This window comes from Lathyrus oleraceus, chromosome 5, assembly GCF_024323335.1.
Source record: "Lathyrus oleraceus cultivar Zhongwan6 chromosome 5, CAAS_Psat_ZW6_1.0, whole genome shotgun sequence".
In the NCBI taxonomy this organism is placed as follows: Eukaryota; Viridiplantae; Streptophyta; class Magnoliopsida; order Fabales; family Fabaceae; genus Lathyrus; species Lathyrus oleraceus.
In genome coordinates this window covers 89,564,021-89,590,748 of record NC_066583.1, presented here as the reverse complement: position 1 = coordinate 89,590,748, position 26,728 = coordinate 89,564,021, and the positions used below count along the sequence as shown (strand labels likewise).

The window sequence follows — 26,728 nt, the reverse complement described above, 5'->3', positions numbered from 1 at the left end:
AAACAAAAGCGTTCTCCCCACTACTTCGACTGAAGAACGAAGAGTTCAAATGGCAGGATGCACACCAAGAGGATTTCGACAAAATCAAAGAGTATTTGACTAAGCCTCCAGTATTGGCCCCTCATGTTAGGCATAAGCCAATGAGATTGTATATCGCAGCCTCAGAATCGACTATAGGAAGTATGTTAGTCCAAGAGGATGAAAATTGTGTCGAAAGACCGGTGTATTACCTTAGTCGAATGCTTAATGATCTTGAAACTAGGTATAGTGATATAGAAAAACTATGTCTATGCCTGTATTTCTCTTGTACGAAATTAAAGCAATATATCAAGCCTGTTGATGTTTACGTATCTTCTCACTTTGATATTATTAAACATATGCTATCTAAACCAATTTTGCATAGTCGAATTGGGAAATGGGCTTTAGCGTTAACAGAATACTCCCTGACATACGTACCCTTGAAAGCGATGAAAGGGCAGGTAGTAGCAGACTTTCTGGTCGACCATTCAATGGTCGAAATGGCGCAGAATTACGTAGATTTAGCACCATGGAGGCTATACTTCGATGGATCAAGACATAAGCATGGAGCTGGGATAGGAGGAGTCATAATTTCTCCAGATGGAATTACAGCAGAGTTCAAATACAAAATCGAAGGGATATGCACCAATAATGAAGCAGAATACGAGTCATTGATCACCAGACTTGAACTACTGTTGGAATTGGGGGCAAGGAATGTCAAAATTATGGGAGATTCGGAGTTAGTGATTAAACAAGCATCGAAAGAATATAGGTGTGTTAAAGAAAATCTGATAATGTACTTCGTGGTCACCATGAGACTACTCAAAAGGTTTGAGCAAGTCAATCTCCAACACATACCACGGCTAGAAAACCAAAGAGCAAACAATTTAGCGTAGGAGGCTTCAGGATATAAAACGTCGAAAGACCAGGACGAAGAGATCCAAGTGAGAGAGAAAGTACGGGCGACAGTGTTGTCACCGTCAGATCTGGCGATCGTGAAGTTGGGGGCAGTAGATAAAAATCATTTTGAAATTCTGGTTGTCGACGACGAGAGAAGAAGTGATTGGCGTAAACCGCTAGTTGATTACTTGCGTAATCCCATGGGGTCGACAGATCGAAAAATAAAGTATATGGACCTTAACTACGTCTTGATAAATGATGAATTATTCAAAATGATAGTCGAAGGAGTGTTATTAAAATGTCTGGGAGAAAGTGAGGCATAAGTGGCTGTGTCGAGCATACATAGCGGGGCGTGTGGGGCACATCAAGCAGGTCTGAAGATGAAGTGGCTCTTAATGCGGTCAGGAGTTTATTGGCCTTTAATGCTGAAAGATTGCATTGAATTTGCTAAAGGTTATCAAGAATGCCAATTGCATGGGGGCATACAGCATGTGCCTGCAAGTGAGCTACACACAATTGTGAAACCTTGGCCATTTCGAAGATGGGCTTTGGACGTTATAGGAGAAATAAAGCCAGCCTCGTCGAAACAACAAAGGTATGTGTTAGTTGGTATTGACTATTTCACAAAATGGGTCGAAGCCGTAGCATTACCAAATGTGAACCAAGAAGCGGTGATAGACTTTGTCCAGAGTTACATCATTTGCAGATTTGGCATCCCAGAAACTATCACAACCGACCAGGGATCAGTTTTCACTGGTCAAAAAGTGCAAGAATTTGCAAGAGAAATGGGAGTCAAGTTACTGACATCCACCCCCTATTACGCACAGGCGAACGGCCAAGTCGAAGTTGCTAATAAGGTGATCATTAGCCTAATAAAGAAACACATAGGAAAGAAGCCAAGAAATTGGCATAAGACATTGGACCAAGCTTTGTGGGCATGTCGAACGTTACCAAAAGAAGCAACTGGAACAACCCCATTTCGAATGGCGTATGGGCATGACGCAGTATTGCCTGTAAAAATTCAGGTCCAACCAGTCAGAATCCAAAGGCAGTATGAAATACCTTCTGAAGATTACTGGAGTGTGATGACAGACGAATTAGTCGACATAGATGAAGAAAGAATGCTAGAATTAGACTCTCTACAAAGACAGAAAGAGAAAGTCGCCCGAGCCTACAATAAAAGGGTGAAAGGGAAAGTATTCGCCGTCGGCGATCTGGTTTGGAGGGTAATCCTGCCTATGGACAGAAATGATAGAGTTTTAGGTAAGTGGTCCCCAAATTGGGAGGGACCGTTTAAGGTGTTACAAGCCTTTTATAATAACGCCTACAAGGTCGAAGAGTTGGCACCAGACAGGCAAATTTTAAGAGTAAATGGAAAATACTTGAAAAAATACAGGCCTCTCCTTCAAGAGGTCAAAATTTTGGCAGACTAAAATAAATTTTGCCATACTAAAGTTGGAGATAATTATGTTAGATACCAGCTGCAAAGGCATAGAAAATAAGTAGACAGTGCTAAAGGCAAGAAAGATAACATTAAATGTGGCAAGAAGCCATTGTTCAAACATTACAAAAAACAAAATCTTAGTACAATCAGTAAAGTCAGTCAAATCTTGCCGAACTTTGATTGGAAGGATTTGAGTTCGAAATTGTAGTGCAAAGACGTAGGCTCCAGGGTGTCGGCATAGGCTTTAAGCTCCTCAAGCTTCCCTTCGACGGCCATAGTTTTCGTCGCCTCAGGGCCCATTTTTCCAGAAAAGAATTGCTCAAAGTCTGAAGAAACATCACGCGATTTCACCAGATTGCGGAGTCTGGCAATTGCTTCTAAAGCAGAAGGCTTGATCGCCAGCACCGGGAAGGTTGAAGGAGAAGCTGCTGACGGAGACGTGACCTGAGGAGAAGCAGTCGACAACGGAGTAGCCTGAGAGGATTGTTGTTTATTGGTGTCGACACCGACTGGCTCCCGTGGATCTTGCAAGGAAGCTGAAGAGAGACTCGAGACAGAACTAGTCGAACTGGAGTCCAGATACGTCGCAGGACTAGTGACCGAATCAGAGTCACTGTCACCGATCTGGAGAGGAAATTCAATGGACTCACCAGCGGTGTCGACAGATTGAAAGGGGTGAGCTAGAGAAGAAACCGGCGACGCGGGAGTATAGTCAGCAATAGGCTGAGTCGGCTCAGTAGAAGCATCAACCTGGAGAAAGAAAATTGTGTAAGAGAAGCGCAACAAAAAAAATCCAAAGGAATAAATAGGAATACGAGTAAATACCTGTGTCGATGCAGGGGAGACTGCATCCTGATTTGTGTTCCCCAAGGCAGTAGCGGGGGAGGGACCAATCGACGGTGAAGCTCCCACGACTGGAGCAGGGACCGCACCAAGGGTGGAAGCGTCGACTACAGGAGTGTCGGCATCTTCGACAGGAACCTATGAAGGAGGCGTTGTATGATGCCTCTTCTTTTTATTGTCACCACTCTTGGAAGGAGAGTCATGTTTCTTCCTTTTGTGGCCATGATGGCTTTTGAATTTATGGTGGGAGGTGTGCTGGAGACACGAAGAGAGGTTATAAATAAATAGTCTAGCCAAAAGTGCAGACGAGCCGACAAGAAATACCTCAGTGCCCGCGGGAGCAGAGCGTTTGTGTTTTTTGGAGGCGGAAGAGACAGTAGGTTCTGTCGAACGTGGTTGACCCTGCACATAAGTGAAACATTAGCAACCACATAATGTTCCCCTTTAGAAAACAAAAGCGAATGGAGATGCTTCAGAGAGGAGCATACAGAAGAGCTGGGTTTCTTTAAGACTTGAGATATGGGGCGCCCATCATCGTCAGAAGATTGCTCAGGAGCAGCCTGCAAGAAAGGAAAGGATGACTAAGAATAAAAGTAAAAGTCAAAGGAGATAGTGAGGCAGCCAGAGTCGAACCTGAGCCTTTTGTGTCAAGGGAGCAGGTTGGTCAGCAGATATAGAACCTGCATGATTTAGTGGGAGCGCTGCAAATAAATAAAGGAAACGCAAGTAAGTGACAAGATTCAGCTAAATGGGAGTGTTAAAATTTCCAGAGAAATGTTACCAAGTTGCGTGGTTTCAAACACGCTAACATATTGAGGATCAATATGAAGCGGTCCTGAGTACTCAGGCAGATAATACTTCATTGGGACCACTCTGTCGGGTTTTCTCTTTTTAGAGGCGTTCTGTATGTACGAAATGGGACAATAGAACCACATTGGAACCAAATGACCAAAGGCCAAAGCCAGTGGACTAGATGGCAGAGGAGGGAATTTGAGTTTTCCAGAGTGAAGGGCGTAAAGATATTTGTCTTTCACGTAAGCAGTGATTTTGAGTTTTGAAATTTGGTCGGTTACTTTCGCTTTTAGTTCGACCGCAGCTTCCCAGATGGTCCCACGAAGATTATCTGGTCGATACACAACTTGGAAATAATTCTGGAAAGCGCGAATTTGTTTGACATGAAGAGCCTTACATTTAATCGACTTCGCCTGCAAACAAACAAAAGCCTCAGTTAATTCAAAAAGTTTGGCATCAGGATCTCCAACATAAAGGGTAAAATAGGACTGCTACCAATCCTGGAATTCCTTGGTACAGTAGTGGGCTGGTCGAAAAGGGAGAGAGGGAAGACGCGATCGGTTTTTCCAAATGTTTTCGAGTTCCTCTTCGACCTCGCTCCAAGGTTGGCCGCAAAGGATATTGGCAAGCAACTCTTGAGAGGAAAACAGAGGTTTGGGGATGAATTGACAAAGGCCAAATTGCCTGGCCACAAGGTTAGGCTGGTAAGCCACTAGACCAAGATTGCTGCTGGCAGTCTCCGCCGACAAGAAGCGAGGGACCAAAAACTGCCTCCAAATGAGGAAGGATTCAGTCCTATGTTCCCTGTCAGCCGGAGGGAATGGTCTGGTAAGCCACTCAGGACCCTCAGTTCGACGGCTAAAAGAGGCCATAGAGGGTAGGAAATCGAGATGAGTCAACATGATGTCGAAGATAAGGCGAAACACTCGAAGGTCTGGAAAGTTCTTGTCGATGGGTGTCAAGGGGATCAACCGTTTCCAGATAACATGTCGTTCCTCTGGGGGACACGCAACCCTCCTCATCCCATAGGGGGCTACATCTTTGGAGAAGGTGGCATTGAGCCACAATTGCAGAAACCAGAAAGGGCCATGAACCAATACATTATTCTTCTTGGAGTTCTTAGGGTTGAAGAGTCTAATCTGGCAGACAACCTCAGATAGAGACTCATAGAGAGAGGCTAGTATTAGTTGGCCCAAGGCAACGTCACGCTCTTGATGCAATTGGGTTGCCAGGAGAGCAAAGTGTTTGGCTACCTGCATAGACCTTAAGCAGAAAACAAAGCGGGACAGCCAAAGGGTCAAGAACGTCACATCTTCCTCGTCGGTCACGGGGCCTGCAGAAGTGGTGTGATGATCAATAAAGTTGTTGTATGTTGGTTTGCGAGAGTCACCAACGTCGAACCTCAAGGAGACTGGTGATACGACCTCGCAGTCGAAAACTTCGCCAGTCGGTCTCAAGCCAGTGATCGCAGCAATGTCTAGAAGTGTCGGCGTGATCATGCCACACCTAGTATGGAAAGAGTTGGTCGAACTCTCCCAGAATTGAAGGGCGGCTAATAGCATGCCACATGACTGGGGAGGGCCACAACGGGCAATCTGTAAGAGGGTATAGATGCCTGTCCTTTTCCAGTGGTCGATTTTCTCCGTTTCCAACTGGTCCATCCAAGCACAAAACTTAGGAAAATTCCTGGGAGGAGCGGTCCTGAAGTTCCTATCGACGTATCGAAGGGAGAAGGGTTGTTGAGCAGATATCACAGGTTCAGAAATGTGACTGGCGGGAAAAAGGGAAGAGTCATTTTTGGTAATCTCTGGGTGTCGGTTTTCTAGGAGAGGACCTAGAAACGCTAAGGGTTCATTAGCCAGAGAGAAAGGAATCAATACCTGAGAACGCCAGATTTTCTCCTTTTCTTCTACCAATGAAGGCTCAGGGACATACTCCCTGCCATCAATGTTGATGGGGCGCGTGAGTTCAGCAGCTGAAGGTTTATTAGAGTTGGCCATGGAAAGAACAAAAGGTTTCTTTGTTGTGGAGTGGATGATTTTTCACAAAAAAGGCAGAAGACAAGTGAATGCTGAATCAAGAAAGCCAAAAAAGAGAAGAAGAAGGAAGAATGAGAGTTTTATAGCCCTTAAACCCTGAGCAAAGAAGAGGGAGAGGTTACACTTCCATGGCCGACACGTATACTCACGTTCCCATGCCTACAGACACGTGGAGGAGAGAAGGCAAGCGAAAATACAAACATGTTCAGTTTTGGAGACAAGAAGTGACGTAGACGTGATTTTGTGCGTCTCGAGGGGAAGAAGAAATGCTCGCCATGATTGTCTGACGTCACCCACGTGGGGTACACAGAGGTCCCACTAAGTAGAAGCGGGAACAGTAAAGGGTAATTCGATAGTTTCAGAGATGCCATCATCTCATCAACATCGACAGTCAAAATTGGCATCTCTGGGGGGCATTTTGTTACCACGAAATATTCCTAAGGCAGGTTGAAAGCACAAGTAATGAAATAGTCCTGTGAATGTGAGGGTCATACCCTACCAAAAGGTAAAAAGATGTTGAAAGCAAGCAAGAAAGAAAAGCAAACCAAAGGACGGAGCCGACAGGGAAAGCTGGCTCCGTCGACAGGCCATTATGTCGACCAACGCGAGGTTTGGGCTTAAAGAATTCTAATCAAATGTGCAGAAGACAGCTTCGCCCTAACGTCTGGGCGGGAGTATATTGAAATTTAAAACAAAATAGCAGTTCCAAAAGAAATAAGAGCGCCATAATGTGGAGCAGTTAGCAAGACATGGGTGCGGCGGTTATGCAGATCGTGTATCATAACATCTGCTAGTTTCTAGGAAGTTAGCTTAGGAGTAGTTTCCTCTAGTTTAGTATAAATAGGAGTATCCCACAAGGGGCTCGAGGTGTTCACTTTCTACTACGAAATAACTTTTAAGAAAACTTCCCATTCCCAGCGCGAGGAAGCAAGAGTTTTTTCTAAGAGTGCTATGTACGTGAATCACCACATTTATTTCAATGCAACTTCCCTACTTTTCAATTGTTCCCGTTGAACATTTTATCTTAATTTCTTTTGCTTTTGAGTTATCATTTTACGTTGTCGTTTACGCTGTCGACACTGACTCTATCACGATCGTAGAGTTCACCAAAAGTGTGTTCGTAGTATACATCTTTTGAATGTTATAGCGCTGTTGGTCACGAGTCACCTATAGGCGATAACATTGTCTAAAACCGTTCGTGTGGAAAAACCCTACGCTTGTTCGACACTTTGTTAGGAGTCGTTCCTCACAAAGTCATTTCGTCGAAGTTTGGACAAGTCTCACTTGCACTAGCACATGTCCTAGGATCAACTGGTCGATCCTGCAAGTAACCCTTCGTTTTAAGCCTAGGGAGGACCAACGGTTGTTTACCAATTTCCACAGTAAACAGAATCCTACCTATGTTATCATACAAAGAATAAGGTAATGCTACCTATGTTATCATACAAAGGGCTCTACCTAATGGGTGCTACCTAAACGGAACCAGAGTTGACGGATGGAGCAAAGAGAGGAGTCACAGATAAAGGGTAGATGGCGATGCACGAAGCTTTCGACTTACAGGTAGACGACGATGCCTGAAGCAATCGACTTATAAGAGAAATGGTGATGCATGAAGCAATCGACTTACAAAAGGATGGATGAATACGTGCTGGTTCTGTTAAGTTTTGAAAATGATTACTCGACGTTGGATCGAGCTTTTGATCTTGTTTTGAAATGGTTATCGTATGTTCGTTTTAATTCTTGTATTAACAGATGAATGAAGAATGAAAGAATAAACATTATACACTTCATGGGAGAGGGGTACATTTGTTATGAATGGGGATTGTTCATGGCAATCAAACAATAATAATATATGCCTCATGCATCATACAAGTAGGCAACAATTATCAAACAATAAGATATATAAACAGGTATATGAAAAAATCAAATAATCAAAGAATGAAATGAAGGAGCAGTAGACAATGCATGAGAAGTATAAACATGTTAAACAATCAAACAATAAAAAGTATGGATGAAAGAAACAAGTATAACAAATGACAGATGAATCAGACAAATGAAACTATGCACACAAAGGATCACTGAATAATTTAATCGGGAAATGATGCAAGGATCAAATAAAATCAAGATGAAAGGCCTCTAATACATGGCATATGAGATGAACAAGGGAGGATCAAAAGATCTCTTCAATTGCCATAAGCAATCCCTAAGACAAACATCAATCATAGAAAAGTCAACTGAAAAGTCAAGTCAACTTAAAAAATATGGAATAAATAGTAACTTAATCAAGAAAATTATGAAAAATTAAATTAAATGAGGTGGGGTCATAACATCATCATCCCCTAAAAAGATTTTAAAAATAATGAGAATTGGTATATAAATTAATTAAACTGAAACAGAAGTCAAATGAAAAGTCAACCAAGCAAACTAGGTCAAAAATAAATCCAAAAAAAATTGAAAAATGAGAAATAAAATTCCAAAAAAGGTCAGGTTGACCATGAGACATTGGTCAACCCTTATCCCAAAAATCAGAACCTAAAAATAATTCTAAGTTATGAAAATAAAATCAAGAAATAAATGTGTGTCGAAATGAACCACTTGAAATAAATAATTAAAATAAAATATTAACATTAAACAAATATGAAAATAAAAATTAAAATAAATTAAATTAAACATTAAGAAATGTGAAAAGTATTTTTTGGTATTTTTATGAATAAATAAAATATTTTTATTAATTAAAACAAAACAGAAAATAGAATGAATAAAAAAAAAGAAAATGAAAAGAGAATGTGAGTGGGCCTGAAACGCAGGGTGTCAACAGCAAGAGCGCGCCAGGCCCAGTCCAACATGAAATAAAGCTCAACGCGTTACATGAAAAGAGTGTACATTTTATTTTTAAAAAATTATGTCACTTGTGCATCAATTGGTCACGACTGTTACTTAAATCACTAAATGACAAAACAACGTGGATGGTTGTGATTAGAAGCAAGATGGCCTCATGAACACGGATATGGATAGAAAACAACATCACAAACTCAAAGCTCAATAAGAATGCCTCATGTTGAGGGCTTTATAAACAAAAGTTGCATAGTAATAACATGGAACACGACATGATGCAAGCATGGCATAATGGAAAAATAACATGAAGTAAGCATGGTGAGCATGGATAACATGATGAGCAAGCATGAATATGGCCATGGAAGAGAGTGAGTAAAGGTTTACCTAATGGATGCAAGGTCCACTGCCTCTTGGTATTGGAGAAGATGGAAGGAGAATAAGGTGTTGTTTTGATGCTTGTGCTTGAGAAGCTTGTGAAATGAAATGAAAACCAACCTTGCCAACTTACCTTTGCTTGCCTTGCTCTGAAGTTTTGCAGCCACCACCCTTAAAGTTAGGGTTTTAGTGCTTATATATGTTGGATCTATCATTCTTAATGGGCTAAAATGTTTGTTTTGGTTCATGAGCAAAATGCAATGCAAAAAGTGAGGTGTATTAGAAAATCTCTTGTTTTGGCAAAGGTTTAGTGAGTGAAACAAAAGTACATGGCCAAATGAGGTAAAGAAAGAGGGTTGGTCGATTTTGCAGCTTTATTGGTTGTCTTGGTCTGGCAAGGAAATAATCCAACAGGGTGACTTTGAGACTTTGTATCTTGATGAGCACATGACCAAATGGCAAGGCAATGCAAACAGTAGGAAGAGTTCATGGAGCTTAACATCTTTCATGTTGGGCACAATTTGAAATGATGAGTGGAAAGAGGTGAAAAATAGCCATAAAGTCCAGGTTTCATCATGCCAACAGGTTGGGCCAGTTTGGCCTAAATGCTGCCTAGAAATTCAGTTCATGATGTCAACTTTAGATGAGTACATCTCCCAAACCAATGATCCAAATGGGATGATTCCAAAAGGATGTGAAAGAGGACACAACAAGGTGTAATTGTTGTGAAGAAAGTATTTTCAAAAGATGCCTTGAAGTGCAAGAAATCTGGCCAAGAAGTCTTGACGAATTTTGCAGATTTTGGACTTAGAAAATTTTCTAAGTGTCCTAAAATAATGTCTTACTTTGACCAAGCATAACTTTCTCAATTTTGATCCAAATGGAACAAACTTTATATCTATAGAAAGCTTGAAACAAGAGGAACAACGTTCATGTTGGAGAAATTTTCAAATGGAGCTTGAATCTTGATGGAAAATGTGCTTAAAGTGAGTGCAATAATCATGAAAACTTGCCCTAAATGGAAAGTCAACCATTTCCAAATTTAGTAACTTTTCCAACTCCTGATTAAATGATTAACCCAAGATCCAACCTTGATAAAATTTCACATGTAGGCTCCCTTAGGCATGGGTTTTGAGATTCCACTCTCAAAATGTCAGGAGTTGACTTTTTTGGCCCCACAGTTGACTTTTCCCAAAATGTCTGATTCCCGATTCCATTGATCAATTGAAGCACCTCTGGCTCAAATAAAGAGCTGATTTTTTGTATGTAGACCCTTATGGACATATGGAGGGTCATGGAAAAGAGTTTCACCCAAGGAATCAGAAATAAACAGATTTTATACCAAACCATAGTTTTAGGGCAAAATGGTCAAGAACTGATTGCACTGATTGCCAATGGATCTTTCTGAGATAATTGTGAATCTTCCTAGGCCAAGATGCCTCTCCAATCATGACATGGATGAGCCCCTTTACTTCCAACCAAACATTTTCTGTTGCAGGTAGCCATGAAACCCTAATTTCTGATTAAATCCAGATGCACACTCTGAGAGCTCTGAATCCTCCACTGATGAACTGAGGACCACAATAAGATGCCTGCCCCCCCTTGAGACCCTTGAGACTTGCATATTTAGAGGATTAAGTCTAATTCCCGATCTTGCTTTGTGTGGGCTCCTTCTGTTAAGGAGTGATCAATCAAACCCTGATTTCCATGTCACTAATGCAGTATGCAATGAGTATGACCTAGTATGATGCTAATGCAGTGTGAAATATAATCCCATGCTTCCATGAAAAATGAAGGGTAAATTTTGGGGTATTACAATAAGTTATTAACATTTTGTGTTTGGATGGATAAACCCATTGCCTACGTACCATCTTAAAAAGATTAGGATCAAAACCTCGTAGTTCGGGGTAAAAATCTCAAAAGGAGTTGGTGAATTGATTGGTCCAAAAGCCTTAAGGTCTTTTGTTATCGAAGGGAGAAAACTCAACCTAAAACCACAAATACACCATGTGAGGATAGCTTCAACATGCTAGTGAGGGTTTAACCCTATAATAAGCATGGAAGACTCATTGTCCATCACTAAGGATATAGGTGAGTATTACATCTACCTCAAGGATAACTCAAACCTAATAGCCAAAGGTTATGAAAAAGTTTTGATTAAGAGAGTGGCTATTGAAACCACAAAAAGTATTTGAATGAGTTATGTTTACCAATGAAAAGTATGTACAAAATATGGTCAAAGTTGATTCAAAGGTTCCATTCAAAATAAGTGTTATGAAAGGAAAGTTTGAAAATCAAAAGCATAAGGCTTAGGTTTCTAATGTTTGAAAACAAGTGTTAAATGTTTGCACAAAATTTTTGGCTTGGGTTAGAATGGAGAGAAGAAGAAGAATGGCTAAAGTCCTAATCATACAAGAGATAAGGGATAAGAAACAAGACCACAAATGAAGTTCCTCTCTTGAGATCTTAGGGATGATCCAAGTAGCTCCAATCCTTTGGAATATTCAAGCAAAATAATAGTAAGCTCAAGCAATCTACATAATCAAAGATCCTTAGAAGATCCCCAATGTATCTTGTATCTTTCACTTTGGATGAACATGGCAATGGTTCTTCAATTTGAGCTCTCATAGAATTCCCTAACACAAAAGCACACACATCAAAATTTCCATGAAGTAAATCAAGAATGGACAAGAATGAGTTTAGAGGTTTGGTCCTTCTAGTCCATCTTCAACATTAAGGTCCTTTTACTCTGTAAGACCCCAATTTTGGCCCTAAGATCCCTCATGGCATCATAACATTGCATTTGCAAAGCCTCAAGGATCATGAGTATCTTGGTTCCCTTTGCCTTTGGGTGGGACCTCTTGTGAGTGGTTTGAGATCACCAAGCATGCTTGAATTGTATATTATTGCTTTTCTCATTTTTATTTACTAACCAAAAGCACAAAAATATGTCACTAACATTTCTTGTTTGTAGCTTGAGCAATCACAATGTCTAAAAGCTTCTAAGAGATCCTTTGTGCAATGATAAGGTCAAGAGGAGATGAAAGCAAGCATGGTAATGGTTCCCAAAGCTCTCATCCATCAAATATGCCTCCCAAGTATTTCAATTCATCATTTTTTATCAAAGCAAGTCAAGGGGTTTGAGGTTTGTTTCCCAAGGAAACCCTAATTCATCAGATCATCAACTGTGCCTTGCTCTTGAAGCAACCTCAACCCATGATCAAATACAATCAAGGAAAGTTCTTTAATTCATTATTCCATGCATATTTGAACTTATTTGAGTGTCCTCAATCATCAATTCATCAAGATATGAGTTGTGGACTTGAAAAGTTGATCAATTAATTCATCTGGCTATCTTGAAATACACTGAGACATAACTTTTTATGTGTAAGTCAAATGGAGATGATCCCAAGAGAAATAATGTTCCTAAGGACAATATAAACAACTTTCATGTTCATCAAAATTTTATTTGAAGCTTGGAAGATCATCATCCATTCCAAGACATTATAGGTCATTTTGACTAAAACCCTAATTATGAGTCAACTTCCCAAGAACATAACTCATTCATTTTTCATGATTTTGAGGTGAAACCAAAGGAATTGGAAAGCTTATTGTGTCTAATTCAAATGTTATGTTGAGCAAAATTGCAAAATCTCAACAAAAATACATGTGATAATGCAAAACATTATAGGTCACTTTGGGCCAAATGCATTGAAATGTGAAAAATTCCAACTTCAAGTGCCCATAACTTATTCATTAAAAATCCAAATGATACAAAATTCCAACTTCAAGTGCCCATAACTTTCATGTTGAAGATTTTATCATTTGGAGCTTGCATCATTGAGACAGAAGGGCTTGAACATTGCCTAAATTTGGAAACTTCACATATACATGTTTTGCACCTCACACTTCAAGCTCAAATTTCACTAATTTCCAAGTCCCAATTGGAATTTTGATCAACATATCATTTCTTCCTTATGCAACAAGCTTTATAACCATTACTCATAAGGTTGCATTTGGAGTTTGTAAGTATCATTTTCGAAGGCATGAAGGATTAGGTGCATTTTGTGAAATCCAATTCAATTGCCATGCATGAGCTGATTACACTTAATGTACACGTCCATTTGTATTTCACATGAACTCAGCAGGTTATTTCAGCCTTCAATGGGCCTTCCACATGATCACATAAGCCCATGCAATGCAAAATCCATTTGCCATGCACACGAGTTAGCTCATGCATTCAGCTCTCTCCATCTATAAATACCTTGCCATAACTCTTCAATTCTCCAACCTGAAGGCGCCTGAAATGCTGCAAGATTGAATCCCTAGCCATACTTAAAGGAACAAGTTCATTTTTCTCCAAAAATTGAGATTTGAAATTCAATTGCATTTGGTTGAATTTTCAGATCTAAAGTTCTTAGACCTTCATCATTTGATCCATTGAAGTTTCTGTTTGCAAAAGGAATCAAGGAGAGTGACTCAATTCTTCACAATCCAAAGGTTTTGGTCAACTGATTTTTGCTTCGAATCTCATTATTCTTTGCTCCATTTCCCTTGATATTGTGTTGTCTGAAGTCCTCTCTATAGAGGCATCATTATTGTGTGCTTAATTGTTGGAATCGAGCAAGTTCAGTTGAACACCACCAAACTTCCATCTCTGATTTCTCTCTTAATAGGAATCTAGAGTGGAAGTGAGTGGCATAGGAGTGATGTACATCACTTCACCTTTCGAATGGTGCCTGGATCGTTCATTTTAGTTAGCATTTGAATCTCTGCATTTTTTGACCTTCGTCGGAGCTCACCGGAGAAGACGGTGGCGCTGGCCATCGTCTCATTACCAGATCAATTGTGAGCCACACGATGCATTTGCCAGATCTAATCTTCACCCTCCACTATTATGACTTTTACTTAATATCCGTGTGGTTGCATTGACTGAGGACTACACTAGGCGCGCGCTTGTGGATCCTTGGATCTGCCAGCTCAATTAATGAGCTTAGATCTAAGGGCTCGTGTTTTTTTTCCTGTTTTTAATTCTAATTTTATTTTCTATTTCATTTTTTTATTACATTTCATTTTCTAAAATTCATATCTCTTTTATTATTGGTCCAAAAAATATGGAACCAATTGCATTATTTCTCTTTTAAATTCTAGTTTCTAAAAATGATTTTTAATATTTTTTATTTTATCATTTGCTATTTTTTAATAATTTTCTCTTTTCTGGTTATTTTTAATTCATTTTAAATAGTTTTTGATATTCAAAAAATACAAAAATATTTTCTCAACCTATTTGAATGATGATGGATCTATGAAAAATATTCTCATCAATTTATTAATTGATTTGAGATTTATTTGAGATTTTAGTTCAATTAGGTTATTTTTCTTCATTTTTAATTGATTAAAAATAGTTTATGACTTTTAAAAAAGCTGAAATTTTTTGTCAAACTTTGTTTGACCTTGTTGAACTTGGGATAATTCACTTGAACTTTTCAAAGTTGATTTGAAGTGATTTTGAAGTTTGACCTCTCTTTAATATTTTAATTCATGTTTATTTTCAAATATTAAAAAATACCAAAAATATTTTGTTTATTTCTTGACTTCCAATCTTCATCTCATTTCTGACTTTTATGGTTTGACCTTGATCTTACCTATCTTTGGTCAACATTTGTGGATTGGTACATTCCTTTTCATTTGATGCACTTTATTTTCTTCATTTCTATTATCCATCTTCTTCTTCTTCTTCTTCTTCTTTTCTTTTTGATCAATGAGTTAAAGGTTGATAAGTTAGCATTGATGGAGGTTTAATCTTCCTTGAATTAAATCTAATTCATCTTGATCAAGTGATCAAGTGAATGGCTTTGCATTAAGGATAGATTGCTTCTTAAATCATGCAAAGGACTTAAACCCATACAAGATCATTTCTCTTCTTCTTTTTTGGCATGGCAAGTTGTTGGAACTTGGTTCACTAATCAAGACTTCTAACTTGTGTTGTTGCCTATATTATTATTGACCGGCCTCAGATAGTTGTTACTTCTACATAAGTCCAATTACGATTGCTTAACATAGTGCTAAATTTGCCTTGTGGCACACTAACTACTAACACTAACCATTAACCATTAACATTTACTACTTGCTCTTTACATTTATGCAATTTACTATTCTTGTACATATTATTCATTTGCTTTTCCCCCTTTGCTCACTTGAGCACATGTTTATGTTAATGCAATTTGCCTTTTGCTCACTTGAGCACATAATTGTGTATATATTGTTGTGCTTGTGTTTTGTTGTGATTGTTGTGGCCCGAATGAAAAGAAATGGACAAATGGACTTAGTTTCTAGGACTCTCCCTATGCAAATTTGGAGTAAAAGGACCTTAATGTGAAGATGGATTAGAAGGAACAAACCTCTAAACTCACTCTTGTCCATTCTTGATTTACTTCATGGAACTATTGATGTGTGTGCTCTTTGTGCTAGGGAATTCTATGAGAGCTCAAATTGAAGAACCATTGCCATGTTCACCCAAAGTGAAAGATACAAGATGCATTGAGGATCTCTTAAGAGACTTGTTTGATTGTTGCTTGAGCTTATTATTATCTTGCTTGCATATTCCAAAGGATGGGAGCTACTTGGATCATCAATATGATCTCAAGAGAGGAACTCCATTTTGTGGTCTTGTTTCTTATCCCTTATCTCTTGTATGATTAGGACTTTAGCCATTCTTCTTCTTCCCTCCACTCTAACCCAAGTCAAAACTTTTTGTGCAAACATTTAACACTTGTTTTCAAACATTAGAAACCTAAGCCTTATGCTTTTGATTTTCAAACTTTCTTTTCATAACACTTATTTTGAATTGAACTTCTAAGTCAACTTTGACCATATTTTGTACATACTTTTCATTGGTAAATATAACCCATTCAAATGCCTTTTTGTGGTTTCAATGGCCACTTTCTTAAATCAAAACTTTTTCATAACCTTTAGCTATTAGGTTTGAGTTATCCTTGTGGTAGATGTAATACTCACATACATCCTTAGTGATGGACAATGAGTCTTCCATGCTTATTATAGGGTTAACCCCTCACTAGCATGTTGAAGCTATCCTCACATGGTGGATTTGTGGTTTTATGTTGAGTTTTCTCCCTTGGATAACAAAAGACCTTACGGCTTTTGGACCAAATCCATTCACCAACTCATTTTTGAGGTTTTTACCCCGAACTACGAGGTTTTGATCCTAATCTTTTTAAGATGGTACATAGGCAATGGGTTTATCCATCCAAACACATAATGTAATAATTTGTATATTCTCTTCTCATCTCTTCAATCATGTTTGCACAAATAAATTTTTCACAAAAATACCAACCTTACAACCAATGTGAGAAGGGCTCTCTAGGAGTACCTAGGATGTTTTGGGTGCTTAAAACCTTCCCATTGCATAACCAACCCCCTTACCCAGATCTCTGACATTTTTACTAGTTTTTGATTCGATAAAACTTTTAGGTTTTTGTTCGCTTTCTAACCATTCCTTTGGATAAATAGAAGTGCGGTGGCTACTCGGCTTGTATGGTTTACCTTAGATTTAGTCAATATCTCTAATGGTAACGAATACTCCGCTATAGAAAAATGGCGACTCTGCTGAGGAAAAGATTTACCTAGTGGGTTTTGCCTACTTTTCATATTGTATTGTATTGTATTGTATATTATTGTGACATATTTTTGTGCAATTTGGGATTACTGTATTGTATGTAATGATTGAATTGCTTGAATATTAATTCCTTGTATGCTTGGTGATCTTTGTGAGATGAGTTCTATACCCGAACTCGAGTGCACTTAAGATAGGAGAATGGCATAGTCTTGTTGACTTGTGTGGAGTTATTCCTTAGCAAGTTGACTTGAAAGTCCATTCGCTTGGTGGAGGTCATGTTGGGATCAATAATGTCACACAAGTAGTTGTGGTTAGACATTACTCTTTCCAATATAGACCATAGAAGCCAAGGACCTTAGTTTACCAAACCCATATTGGCCTATTTTTAGGATGTAGTGCGAAAGTCGTTCAAGTGTAAGATTTGATACGATTGTTACGCGATACTACACTCATAAGAGTCTCTCTTGAGAATATTTTTGGAATACGAGTAGTCGTTTATCCGATAATATCCGAAAGATGGGATGATGAATATGGGAACCTCTTGTAGAACATGTTTGGCAGGTTTAAACCCTAGTACACTCCCTTTGGGTGGTTCTTAACCGAGACTCCATGCTCGTGACTTGCAACAAACCCTCGATTCATGGTTGATCCGTTCATATATCCTTAATATCAATTGAACTTGGGTGTCGATAGGGTGTAAATTGTAATCAACCAAAATGGATGATTGATATTAAGGATGATATGATCCATCCCATGACCTTTGTTTGGTGTGCTTTTCCTGATCCTTGAGTGTGTTTGTTGCATTCATGCATTCATGCACCCATTTGCATCCATATCATCAACAATAAGAAAATTTTCAGGGAACTTAAGAGGTCTATTTGCAAATTTTCATACATGGAAAGACAAAGAAGGAATACAAAGAAGTATAGCTTCAGACAACCCGATTTGAAAGAGCTAAGGAATTTGGCATCCTATGTATTAGATTCTTTGGGTTTTAAAGCTCGTTTTGGGAAGCTTCTTTCTCTTCTGACTACTCAAGTGGACGAAGGATTGATGAGTGTATTGGTGCAATTCTACGACCCTCTGTATAGGTGCTTCACTTTTCTGGATTTCCAACTTTTGCCTACGCTTGAGGAGTATGCCTACGTTGTGGGTATACCTATCCTGGATCAGTTGCCGTTCAGTGGCTTAGAGAGTGTTCCTACTTCGCAAGAGATAGCTGACATGCTGCATATAGATGAATCTCTGGTTGGTGCTCATATGACTACCAAAGGTGGAATTCAAGGTCTCCCTTCCAAGTTCCTCATTGCTCAAGCTACTATGTATGGGAAGGCCATGAGTGAGGACGCCTTTGAGGCCATATTTGTACTTCTCATCTATGGGCTATTATTGTTCCCCAACATCGACAAGTTTGTGGATATGAACGCTATTAGGATTTTTCTCTACTCTTAATCCCATTCCGACTCTATTGGGTGACACTTACTTCTCTTTGCATATGAGGAATGCAAAGGGTGGTGGTACCATTGTGTGCTGTTTGCCTCTGTTGTACAAGTGGTTTATTTCGCACTTGCCACAGACGGTCGCCTTCAAGGAGAACAAAGGATGTTTACGGTGGTCCACGAGACTTATGTCTCTCACCAATGATGATATCTTTTGGTACAATGGTGTATATGATGGTGTGCAGATTATCGACTCTTGTGGTGAATTCTCCAATGTGCCTCTTCTTGGTACATGTGGTGGGATTAACTACAACCCTGTTTTAGCACGTCGTCAGCTTGGTTTCCCCTTAAAGGATAAACCTAATAACATTCTATTAGAGGGTGTGTTCTTTCAGGAGGGTAAAGATCCCCAAGGCTTGAAGGGCAGGATGGTCCGCGCTTGGCGCAAGATTCATAGGAAAGGAAGGAAGGAACTGGGACAGAAGAACTGTATCGCCTTGGAGCCTTATACTTCTTGGGTTAGGAGGAGAGCTTCCGAGTATCTCATGCCTTACGAGTACCCGAGACCTACACCTTTGGTTATGGTTGGGCCTTCAACCCTCCCTGACCAAGGAGTAGAGGAGTTGAGAGACGAAGACCGTTCACGTGCTTGGATCCATGAACGAGAGGTGTTGCTTCAGCAGATCAAGGAGAAGGATGCTTTGATAGAGTTCCTCGAACATCAGGTTATTAATGATCCTAATGATGCATGGACTTCTCTGCTTCCTCGGTCTTCCAGGTTTTGTAAGAGGAAGTATGATCAACTTGCCAAGGAGAAGGCAGATATGGAGGCAGCCTATGAGGAGGAGGTGAAGAGGCTTCGTGCATTTTATCTTCCAGTCTCTCGAGCTTTAGATGATTGTTTCTAGGGATCCATAGGATGATCATTTTCCTTCTCTCTTGTATTATATTTGGTTACCAATGTTGTACTTCTTTGGTGTAAAAATATTTCCAAATATTACTAATATTGTATTTCCGTATGCGATAAATGTTTGATATTTCCAATATTTGCAAATAGAACTCTAAAAGTTCCTCTGATACGCATAAGCATAAGCAGGTTTTGCTTCAGGCTTCTTGTCCTATGGTCTAACTCTGTGTTCTTCATTTATTTTGAAGACAAGCTGACTCACCGGTACTACACCAGAGCCAACTCATCCAAACTGATGGATCATTTGGAACAAGAGAACCGCAAGCTTAAAGAAGAAGTAGCCAGATTGACTACCCTGATGGAGTCGTTCATGGCTTCCCAAAGCCAGTCTTCCCCAACACCCTTAACTCCTCCCCAGAGGACGGTCATTTCTGAGATCATAACTTCTACTGTGCCTACTGCAACAACCCACTTTGCGCCATCTATGCCGGCCGGGTTCTCGTGGGGAATGCCCGCCAACTTTATGCCAGAAGGTTTTACTCATACTCTTGCTTCTTTGCCGGCATCTAGCCCGGTCCTTTCAGTGCCACCTCCCGTTGTTCACACATTACCCAGAGTTGAAGATACCATCTACCATTCTGGACCATCTGAAGGTCTAGATGTGTATGAGAAGATGGATGACATGAAAGACCAATTCCTTGAGCTTCGCAAGGAACTGAAGACTTTGAGGGGGAAAGACCTTTTTGGTAAAAGTGCTGCTGAGTTGTGCCTTGTGCCCAACGTGAAGATCCCTATTAAGTTCAAAGTACCTGACTTTGAGAAGTATAAGGGAAACACATGCCCTCTCAGTCATCTTGTGATGTATGCTCGTAAGATGTCAACGCAAACTGATAATGACCAATTTCTCATCCACTATTTCCAGGACAGTCTGTCCGGTGCCGCTCTCCGGTGGTACATGGGTCTGGAAAGTTCGAACATTCTCTCTTTCAACGATCTTGGCGAGGCATTCGTCAAGCAATATAAATATAATGTGGATATGGCTCCTGATAGGGACGAGTTAAGGGCAATGTCCCAGAAAGAGAAAGAGACCTTCAAAGAATACGCCCAGAGGTGGCGCGAGTTGGAAGCTCAGATAGTGCCACCCCTTGAGGAGAAGGAGATGACCAAGATCTTTTTGATGACCTTGAGTTCATTCTACTATGAGAAAATGATAGCCAGTGCTCCCTCAAACTTCACTGAGATGGTGAATATGGGAATGAGACTGGAAGAAGGGGTCCGTGAAGGACGTTTGACTCGAGATGAAGGCTCTTCAGCAAAGAGATATGGAAGCTTTGCAAAGAAGAAGGAGGGAGAGGCACATGTCGTGTCTTCCCATGTCAAGAGAAGACCCTCCGTGAAGAGGAAGATTGCCCGCCCCATTAACAACCAGCATCAGGTGGCTCATATAGCACCTGTTTTTAGAGAAGCCCAACATTATCAACAACAACAATCTCAGCAATATCAGCAACAACAGCATCGTCCATAACAACAGGCCTACCAGCCTCGAAACAACAACAACAATACCAGCACCAACTACGAGAGGAAGAGGGTCACCTTTGATCCATTTCCGATGACTTATGCTGAACTCTATCCATCTTTGATCGATAGAAAGTTAATTACTCCACGAGACCCTCCCGATGTACCTACCAACCCCCAGTGGTGGTACAAGCCTGAGCTTCACTGCCTATATCATTCCGGTGCTCCCGGACATGACGTTGAGAATTGTTATCCCTTGAAGACCAAGGTGCAAGACCTTGTGAGAAGCGGGATTTTGTTTTTCGAGGACGTAGGTCCGAATGTGAAGAAGAACCCATTTCCCGAGCATGGGAAATCTGTCAATATGGTCCAGGGCTGTTCTGGCAAGTACAAGGTTAAATACGTCAGTCATATTCGACAATCGCTAGTTGTGATGCATCGTTTGTTGTGTGATTATAGCCATTATGAACATGACCATGATAGATGTCGAGTCTGTTATGTTAATCAGAGGGGTTGTCGCCAGGTGCGCAAGGATGTTCAAGAAATGCTTGATGAGGGAGTCATTGAGATCCTTCAAAACAGAAATGTTGACGAAGATGTTGTTGAAGTCAATGTAATTTCTCCAGTATTCCGGATACCTGAGCCTGTTGTCATCAAGTATGATGGTAGCAAGCAGAAGGTTTCTCCTGCTCTGACTATTAAGCAAGCCGACCCTATACCGTACTCTTCTGAGAAGGCGGTCCCCTATCGCTACAATGTTGTAGCATTGGAGAATGGGAAAGAGGTGCCTTTGCCCTCTTCATCTGTTGTTAATATTGCCGACGTCAGCGGCCTGACCCGCAACGGTCGTGTTTTCTCGGCTCCGCCAAAGCCGCAAGCTGACGCTCGAAGGAATGATAATGCTGATTATGCCGAAAGCTCGATTGGGAATGCTGTGAACGCTCCGAATCCGGCACTTGTTGCTAAACTTGCCTCTACATTGAGAACTCCTGCTTCTGCTGGCCCGAGTGGCAATGCGAAAGAAGACTGTGATGAGATGCTGAGGCTCATCAAGAGAAGTGAGTACAACATGGTAGATCAGCTTCTACAAACGCCATCCAAGATCTCTGTATTATCATTATTGATGAATTCAGAACCACACCGACAAGCTCTGCAGAAGGTATTGGATGTGGCATATGTAGACCATGACGTCACGATAGAGCAATTTGACAGTATTGTTGCAAACATCACCGCTTGTAACAATTTAAGTTTTTGTGATGCTGATCTCCCCGAGGAGGGAAGAGACCACAACCTGGCATTACACATATCCATGAGCTGCAAAGATGACGCCATGTCCAATGTGCTGGTGGACATTGGGTCATCATTGAATGTATCGCCAAAGAACACTCTTGCCAAGTTATCATATCAGGGGCCTCCCATGAGGCAGAGTGGAGTAGTTGTGAAGGCTTTCGATGGGTCTCGCAAAACTGTGATTGGAGAGGTTGATCTCCCAGTCAAAATCGGACCAAGTGATTTCCAGATTACCTTCCAAGTTATGGACATTCACCCATCGTATAGCTGTCTCTTAGGCAGACCATGGATTCACGAGACAGGCGCCGTGACATCCACCCTACACCAAAAATTGAAGTTTGTGAAGAATAAGAAGCTCTTGGTGGTAGGGGAGAAAAGGCTCTCCTGGTTAGCCATTTGTCTTCCTTCTCTTATATGGATGTTGAGGATGAAGTTGGAACTCCCTTCCAAGCTTTATCTATTGCTGAACCTGTTAAGAGGAGAACTCCTACATTTGCTTCCTAAAAAGATGCAAAGTTGGCCATTGAGCATGGTGCAACTGCTGGTTTGGGGCAAATGATTGAGCTGGAAGACAACAAATCCCGGGCTGGCATAGGCTATTCATCTGGGGTCTTTAACAAGCAAGGACTATTCAAGAGTGGAGGTTTCATCCACGCCGATCAAGACGAAGAGGCTGTTGCCATTCTGGAAGAAGATGAAGAGGATTCTGGCAATTTCATCATCCCTGGAGGGATCTGCAATAATTGGGTCGCTGTTGATATTCCGACAGTTATCCATAAGTCAAAGTAATGTTCATTGTGTTTGAAAACCCTTCTCCCATGCCAAAAGGAGAAGTGATGACATTGTTGGCGCATAAATACAATGATATTTTCATTCAATAAATTCATGATAAATGTTTGTTTTTCCAGTTATTTTCCCTTTTCGCTTTTGCATGAAATTGGTGATCACATAAAACCCTAAATATAATAATAAAATCAATTTCTTTCATCTGCATAATGATTTGCCTTGTTTGAATTCTAAAATCTTTTATATCCAAAATCATTATGCAGGCTGATCAAACCCATTGAACATAATGATCCAACACCATCTCCCAACTTTGAATTCCCTGTATTTGAGGAAGAAGAAGATGATGTTGAAGAGATTCCTGACGAGATTACCCGTCTACTTGAGCATGAAGAGAAGATCATTCAGCCGCATCTTGAGAATCTGGAAACAGTCAACTTGGGGTCTGAAAATTGTGTGTGAGAAGTGAAGATTGGGGCACTCTTGGAAGAATCTGTTAAGAAGGGGTTGCTTGAGTTGCTACGAGAATATGTCGACGTCTTTGCCTGGTCATATGAAGACATGCCTGGCCTGGATACAAATATTGTGCAACATTTCCTTCCTTTAAAGCCTGAGTGCGTGCCTGTGAAGCAGAAGCTCAGGAGAACTCATCCTGATATGGCAGTAAAGATCAAGGAAGAAGTTCAGAAGCAAATTGATGTGGGGTTTCTGGTGACTTCTACATATCCTCAATGGGTGGCCAATATTGTGCCCGTGCCTAAGAAAGACGGAAAAGTCCGAATGTGTGTGGACTATAGAGACTTGAATAAAGCTAGTCCGAAAGATGATTTCCCTCTACCACATATTGATATGTTGGTAGACAATACAACTAAATTCAAGGTCTTCTCATTTATGGACGGATTTTCCGGATATAATCAGATCAAAATGGCACTCGAGGATATGGAGAAGACAACATTCATCACACCTTGGGGAACATTCTGTTATCGAGTGATGCCCTTCGGTTTGAAGAACGCCGGAGCCACGTATCGATGAGCTATGACTACCTTGTTTCACGACATGATGCACAAAGAGATCGAGGTATATGTTGATGATATGATTGCTAAGTCAAGAACGGAAGTTGAACATGTATAGCACTTGTTGAAGTTTTTTCAGCGTTTGAGGAAGTATAAGCTTCGTCTGAATCCTAACAAGTGTATATTTGGAGTTCGTTCCGGCAAGTTATTGGGCTTTATTGTTAGTGAAAGAGGTATTGAAATTGATCACGCAAAGGTCAAAGCAATATAAGAGATGCCTGCGCCCAAAACTGAGAAGCAAGTCCGAGGTTTTCTTGGCCGCTTGAATTATATTTCTAGATTTATATCCCACATGACTGCCACATGTGCACCAATATTCAAGCTCTTCCGGAAAGATCAGTCTCATGATTGGACCGAGGATTGCCCGAAAGCTTTTGATAACAGTAAAGAGTATTTGTCTGAACCTCCGATTCTGTCTCCGCTTGTGGAAGGGAGACCATTGATTATGTATCTGACAGTTCTTGAAGACTAAATGGGTTGTGTCCTTGGTCAGCAAGACGAATCAGGAAAGAAAGAATATGCTATTTACTACCTGAGTAAGAAGTTCACCGATTGTGAGTCTCGATACTCAATGCTGGAGAAGACATGTTGTGCTTTGGCTTGGGCTGCTAAGCGCTTACGCCAGTACATGTTGAATCATACGACTTGGTTAATATCCAGAATGGATCCAATCAAGTATATCTTCGAGAAGCCTGCTTTAACAGGGAGGATTGACCGTTGGCAGATGTTGTTATCTGAGTATGATATTGAGTATCGAGCTCAGAAGGCTATTAAAGGTAGTATCTTGGCCGACCACTTGGCACATCAACCGATTGAGGATTATCAGTCAGTTCAGTATGACTTCCCAGATGAGGAGATTTTGTATTTGAAAATGAAAGATTGCAATGAGCCTACGCTCGATGAAGGGCCAGAGCCTGGTTCCAAATGGAGTATGGTGTTTGATGGTGCTGTAAATCAATATGGAAATGGTATTGGGGCAGTGATTATTACTCCTCAGGGCACACATTTTCCATTTACAGCAAGGCTAACTTTCAAATGCACGAATAATATGGCTGAGTATGAGGCTTGTATCATGGGATTGGAAGAGTGCATTGATCTAAGGATCAAGCATCTTGATGTTTATGGTGATTCGGCCCTTATTGTCAATCAGATTAAGGGTGAGTGGGAAACGAATCAGCCTGGCCTCATCCCATATAGAGATTATGCGAGGAGGATTTCAACGTTCTTTACTGAGGTTGACTTCCATCATATTCCTCGAGACAAGAATCGAATGGCAAATGCTCTTGCTACACTTGTTCAATGATTGTGGTCAGACTTTGGAATGAAGTTCCCAATATCACTGTGATGCGCTTGGACAGACCAGCTCATGTATTTGCAGTAGAGGAGGTGCAAGATGATAAGCCATGGTACTATGATATTAAGTGCTTTCTTCAGAGCCAGATTTACCCGCCTGAGGCATCTGTGAAAGATAGGAAGACCTTGAGGAGATTGTCATGCAGTTTCTACCTCAATGGCGATGTGCTTTATAAAAGAAATTTTGACATGGTTCTGCTCAGATGCGTGGATAGACACGAAGCAGACCTATTAATGACTGAAGTCCATGAGGGTTCATTTGGTACTCATTCCAATGGACATGCCATGGCTAGAAAGATGTTGAGAGCAGGCTACTATTGGCTGACAATGGAGTCTGACTGCTGCAAATATGTGAAGAAATGCCACAAATGTCAGATTTATGCGGATAAGATTCATATTCCTCCGACACTTCTGAATGTGATTTCATCACCATGGCCTTTCTCTATGTGGGGAATCGATATGATTGGCATCATAGAGCCGAAAGCGTCCAACGGTCACAGATTTATTCTCATAGCAATTGATTACTTCACCAAATGGGTTGAAGCGACATCATATGCGAATGTGACCAGGCAGGTGGTCGTGAAGTTTTTCAAGAATCAACTCATATGTCGGTATGGTGTGTTAGTTAAGATCATTACTGACAATGGATCTAACTTGAACAACAAGATGATGAAAGAGCTGTGTAGTGAGTTCAAGATAGCACATCATAACTCTTCTCCTTATAGACCCAAGATGAATGGGGCTGTTGAAGCTGCTAATAAGAATATCAAGAAGATTATCCAGAAAATGGTTGTTACGTACAAAGATTGGCATGAGATGTTGCCATTTGCTTTGCATGGATATCGTACGTCTGTCCGCACTTCAACAGGGGCAACCCCTTTTTCTCTTGTTTACGGTATGGAGGTTGTGCTCCCAGTAGAGGTGGAGATCCCATCAATGAGAGTCTTTATGGAAGCCAAGTTGACTGATGCTCAATGGGTTTAGAGTCGTTATGACCAGTTGAATTTGATAGAAGAAAAGAGATTGACTGCCATGTGCCATGGCCAGTTATATCAACAAAGGATGAAGAAAGCCTTTGATAAGAAGGTCAGGCCTCGTGTGTTCCGAGAAGGTGACCTTGTGCTCAAGAAAGACTTGTCTTTCGCGCCCGATTCCAGGGGCAAGTGGACTCCAAACTATGAAGGTCCATATGTTGTCAAGAGAGCCTTTTCAGGCGGTGCGTTGATTCTTACAACTATGGATGGGGAGGATTTCACTCGTCCTGTGAACTCAGATGCAGTCAAGAAATACTTCGCATAAAAAATAAAAACAGAAAAGCTCGCTAAGTTGAAAACCCGAAAGGGCGACTTAGGCAAAAATGAGCGTCTCGGTGGATTGAAAACCCGAAAGGGCGATCCATGCAAAAGTTAGAGACATAAAAAATGAATATGTATCCCGCTAGATTGAGCACCTCATCCTGGGGCAATCTAGGAAAAAATTAGGGATT

At 40.6% G+C, this 26,728-nt stretch overlaps 1 protein-coding gene across 1 annotated transcript; it reads left to right on the top strand.

Moving 5' to 3' along the window:
- Positions 1-1,901: 1,901 nt before the first annotated feature.
- Positions 1,902-2,351, top strand: LOC127078902 (uncharacterized). The gene has a single exon (XM_051019317.1). It carries the CDS (start codon positions 1,902-1,904, stop codon positions 2,349-2,351), a length of 450 nt encoding a protein of 149 aa, XP_050875274.1.
- Positions 2,352-26,728: the final 24,377 nt, after the last annotated feature.